The sequence below is a fragment of the Cynara cardunculus genome (genome assembly GCF_001531365.2).
Source record: "Cynara cardunculus var. scolymus isolate 2C chromosome LG 10, CcrdV1, whole genome shotgun sequence".
Lineage (NCBI taxonomy): Eukaryota > Viridiplantae > Streptophyta > Magnoliopsida > Asterales > Asteraceae > Cynara > Cynara cardunculus.
In genome coordinates this window covers 21,688,302-21,693,493 of record NC_037537.1, presented here as the reverse complement: position 1 = coordinate 21,693,493, position 5,192 = coordinate 21,688,302, and the positions used below count along the sequence as shown (strand labels likewise).

The window sequence follows — 5,192 nt, the reverse complement described above, 5'->3', positions numbered from 1 at the left end:
AAACTGAAAATAAATTACTTTGTTATTAAATCTAAATTAAATTATCATAAAAAATTGAATTAAAGAAACTACACAAAAAATAGTTAATTTGATACTAATATCGATATATTTTTTCAAAATTTTATGAGATATTCAAATTTATATTTTATTCAAACATAAAAACATTATCGCTTTATCAAAACACATAAAACCGTGTTATCATATTAACAAAGATAAAACGAAACATTAAAATCAAGATATAAGAAATGTATTACACTACATTGAGCGAGTACCATTCTAATATATATATATATATATATATATATATATATATATATATATATATAATAAGAATCATTAATCGCTTAATGACTATTCAAGATAGATGGCCACTACAACTTTTGGAACGAATCAAAGTTTATAAGATCAATCAATAGAATCAAATTCATTTGATTTGCAACAAAGGTCAAACAGGTCAACAAGATCAGTACAAATTAACGAGTACTATAGAAAGACGATACCAGAAAATACAATTGCATAACGTCCAACAAAATTGTCCTAAACGTAACAAATTACGCTACAAAAACATCCATAAGTCGAATACCAAAAATAACATGTGTAGAAAACATAGTCTTGAATCATAGAACTTTATCAAAGCATTAGCCTTTGACGATGCGTCGAATGTTGGTACCATGCCAATCGGATTTAGCCCACCACCACCGCTCCCATAGAACGGCATGGTGGTGGCTGGGGGTGGAGGTGTCACGTCTGTAATCGGAGTACTGAATGTTGTTGTTGCTCCTCCTCGAGGTGTAGGTGTACCTCCGGCAGTGCTAACAATATACAAACATCATCAATATAATGTTAGTTTCTTTGCAAAAAGTATCTGTTTTTCCCGTTACAACTCTTCGTCAGATTATACAAAAATAAATATAATTTATCAAAGGCTAGCGGTATATGAGTTTTTGGCCTCCTAACAGATGAGGGGTTCAAACTTCACCAAAAGTGAGAAGAATGTGTGAATTTATTTATTCTATTTATCGTATATAAATATTATATACTTTAAAAAAAATTAAAAAAAAATAATTTTTTTTACCAACATCTATTTTGATATTTTTTTATGTTTTGGTGGAATCAATGCTATATTTTTATATAAAATATAATTATCAAATGAAAATATTTTTTGAGATGTGTTTGATTAAAGATATTAAATAATAATAAATAAAAACAAAAAAACAGTATTTTATTTTATATAATACAATGAATCCATTTCCCGACAAACGAAATACTTGTTTTAAGGGGTTGTTTATTTATCTCTTACTAGTCTCAATAAGAGGCAGTCTCTAAATTATTAAGAGATAAATTTTGTTTGGTAGAAAAAAAGTCTACCTCTTAATGATTTTAAAACCTTCTAAACGATTTTGTATCTTAGACATCCCTTAATAATTCAGTGCCCTAATTTTATTATAAACAATTAACAAACAATTATATTTCATTTTACATTATATCATGAGAACCTATTAATTATTCTGACCACTTAATCATTCTCCATCAAATTATTCAACAATTAACAAAAATCATGAGCCGAAAATAATTGAAGACATATTCATTCAAAAGCAAAGAAGCCAATGGTTTGACTGGTAACAGGATGGCGTGGGGCCCATTTGGGACCCAATCGTCATCATTCCTCCCAACTATTCCCCAACCGTTATCATCTTTTTATGGAAAAGTAAAAGAAATATAACAATCAAAATAATAATTATACTTTTAAAAAGTTATTTCTAAAAAATGTTTTATACCACATTTCTCCATAAATTTATTTTATTTTATTTTATTATATTCTACTTGCATATATTTATATATGACATGGATCATGTGAGATAATATTTTTACACTTAAAATTTCATAGCAAACATTATGAAAATAACCTTCACAGTTTTTTTGTTATGAAAGTTCGGATTCTTTTTACATTCATAGTTTTTTTGTTGTGAAATTTCACGTGTAAAAATGTTACCTCACGCGTCTCACAAAAACATGATGGTCTCACGTGAACCCAATTCTTAATATATCAAGTTATACATACATATATACATATAGAGAGGGAGGGANAGAAAGAGAGAGAGACTTGGAATCATGTGAGACAATATTCTTTTCGCTTGACATGTGAGACATGATTTTATAGTTGAAATTTCACAACAAATTACCTTCACAGTGCTTTTGCTGTGAATATTCGGGTTTTTTATCTTCACATGATTTTGTTGTGAAGTTTCAAGTGTAAAAATCATGTCTCACATGTCTTACGAAAACAAACTTGTCTTACGTGAACCAAACCGTATGTATATATACACACACACGACAATCATACGAAAACCATAGAAATGTTAAAAACTAGTAAAAATATCATAATTTTTCAATCAAAAACTTCAATTTAAAATATCATTTAACATATATTTGTGTTCATCTTTTAAAAAATTAAATATAATATCGTTGTTCACTTACTGAAATGAAAAATACATATAAAAAAGTTTCACACAATGAAACAAATACATACGAAACTATCACATTATGAAACAAATATATATATATATATATATATATATATATATATATTTACTATATTAAATTATAGTATTTGATGAAAAATCTTCATACAAAATTAATTTTAAATGAATTCTCACATATTTATAATTTTTTTATGGTTCTTATCTGATTTGTTCGCTACATATATTATTAAAAACAAAAAGTAATTGTATTGTATATATTAAAATGAAAAAAATAAGTATTAATTATAGCAAAGAAAAAAAAAACCCTGATTTAAACTGATTCCTTTTGAGTTTCAAAATGATATTATTTTCCGTTTAAATTTTAAAATTTAATATACTTTTTTGCAGAAATAATGCCTGGATTTTTGTCACGTTATTTCATCGTGTGAAATTACTTATCATTGCTTGAATTAGTTGTTTTTGATCATATTCATAAGTTTTTTCATTAACTTAAAGGGTGTTTTAATTTGTTAATTAAAAATTATATCTTTTAAATAAAGTAGTATAATCTAATGCATTAGCATTGACTAGAAGAATACTTGTACAATACAGCAAGATACATCTCGAGTTTAATGTTTCATTTTATTATATCTCCATCGATGTCATGATAAGATTTTTTGTGGTACTGAAAAACAATAATATTTTTATTTTTTAAATAAAATATAAATTTATATGTATCACATTTTTTTTAAAAGTGTAGTGATTTTAGTATCAAATTAAATATTTAAAAATCCTTGTTTTTCTATGATTTCTTTAATTTATAGATTTAATAGTAAAATCATTTTTTTTTTGTGTTAATAATATAATTTTCTTTATAAAAAAATTAATTTTTATAAATTTTTTTAGTGAAATGTAGATTAATTTTTATAAATTCAATTTTTATTATAACTTAATATAAATATAATTGATTGAGTATATATAATTTTATAAAAGAATTAAATTTTTTCATCCACTTTTCTCCCACATTAAAATCAAAATTATTTTCTTTCGCTTTTCTTTCATTTCTTTGCTTAAAGAAACTCGAGAACACAAACTTTTTCCTTTTACTCTTACTTTCCTTCCTTTTGTAGAAAAAAGGGCTCGAGAACACAACGCAATGCACCTCTAAACTTTAAGCGGTATTCCAGGATCTTATAATACACGGAACATTAACCAAAAATTCATTTGAAATCAAGCAAAAAAAACAAAAAAAAAAACCCATAAAACACCGGAAAAACTTAAAAATCCATCAATATATATATATATATATATATATATATATATATATAGGAAGTTACGTAAGACCAATCTGTTTTTGTGAGACCCATGAAATTATTTTGTTACATTTAAAACTTCAAAGCAAAAGTGTTTTTGCTGTAAATGTTCGGTTTTCTTTTTTACCTTCACAAATTTTGCTATGAAATTTCAACTATAAAAAAATGATCTTACGGATCTTACGAAAACATGTTGCTCTCATGAACCCAACCCTAGAAAACTAAAAATTGAATTTATTTTGAAATCATGAACAACGATATCTAGAAACTTCTATCGTACGAAATGCGATAATTTTTTTAACTGTGTATAAATTTATAAATAAATACTTTTATCAAAATATATATTATTAAATTAAATATTTTGAAAGCCATGAACAACGAAATCCAGAAACTTCTGTTGTACGGAAATGAAACGAGATTTACCTTGGAGAAGCTGGATAAACGCAGGATCCATAACCTTTAGAACATGAAAACAACCAAAAATCAATTAAATTTCAAAGCAACATTGTTTGATTTCCTGTGTGAGATAGATAGTTATAGGGAAGAAATAGTGGAGAAACTGGTAAAAATTGCACTAACTCGGATCGGTTTTGGCGACGGTGGCGGTGCCGGCGAAATCACAGGAGCCAGGAGCCATGGATTTACGCATATAATAGCTGTTGAAGGCGTAAGAAGCGTGTGCTTGTATGGTGTTTGGAAGAAAACACAGACCTGATTGCTGTATCGGTGCGCAATCGGCTCCGGCACCACAGGCGTAGTCGAGTGCCGCCTGTAATTCCTCCCTTGAAGCTTCGCTTCTCACTACGCACCACGTCGCCGCCGTGATCCGGCCGTAGAGAACCACCAATACCACCACTGCCGTTGCCTGGTACAATATCTCCATTTGAAAAAATTATGAGGTAAAGCAAGACAACACCCACACTTGTGTGTGCTGGTAAAGCTATAGAGCCAGGGGTGGTGGGACGGGGGAATGGGAGGGACTTTTGTGAGAGAATCTCTATTTGTTTCAAAATAGATCAAATAGTGAATTTCTATACCAAATTTACTTTTTATTTTTTTTAAATTGAATTTTTAATTTAATAGAATTTACGTAAATATTTTATATAATTACGTAAAAAAATTGAAAAAAAAATAAATTAAAAAAATCTTTATGCAAATTTACATAAGGAGTTTTTTTTATTAACCTGGATATCCAACCCGCTATGCGAGCCGACTAATCTCATGACGACCATATGCTTTATAGATAACTAGAAGAGTACTCGCGCAATGCAGCGAGACACATCTCGATTTTAATGTTCTATTTGTCTCTGTCGATGTTATAATACAATTTTATGTATTTTAAAAAAAACAATAATAATTTTTTTTTAATAATATATGAATTTGAATATATCATAAAAATTTGAAAAAAAAATCAATG

The 5,192-nt window shown here is 27.5% G+C and overlaps 1 protein-coding gene across 1 annotated transcript; it reads right to left on the bottom strand.

Annotated features, from left to right (window-relative positions):
* Window positions 1-413: 413 nt before the first annotated feature.
* Window positions 414-4,659, bottom strand: LOC112520363 (PLASMODESMATA CALLOSE-BINDING PROTEIN 3-like). The gene is made up of 3 exons (XM_025128729.1): window positions 4,355-4,659; window positions 4,199-4,232; window positions 414-812 (listed from the first exon to the last, which is right to left on the bottom strand). The coding sequence occupies exons 1-3, from the start codon at window positions 4,656-4,658 to the stop codon at window positions 557-559; spliced, it is 594 nt and encodes a 197-aa protein (XP_024984497.1). The 5' UTR covers window position 4,659; the 3' UTR covers window positions 414-556.
* Window positions 4,660-5,192: the final 533 nt, after the last annotated feature.

Bases quoted from the DNA above. Each gene is read 5' to 3' on its own strand.
- LOC112520363 (XM_025128729.1), bottom strand. From the start codon at position 4,658: ATGGAGATATTGTACCAGGCAACGGCAGTGGTGGTATTGGTGGTTCTC. The intron at 4,233-4,354 runs GTTAGTGCAATT...CATGTTCTAAAG, and splicing joins CGTCGCCAAAACCGATCCGA to GTTATGGATCCTGCGTTTAT. The intron at 813-4,198 runs GTAAATCTCGTT...GTATATTGTTAG, and splicing joins GTTTATCCAGCTTCTCCAAG to CACTGCCGGAGGTACACCTA.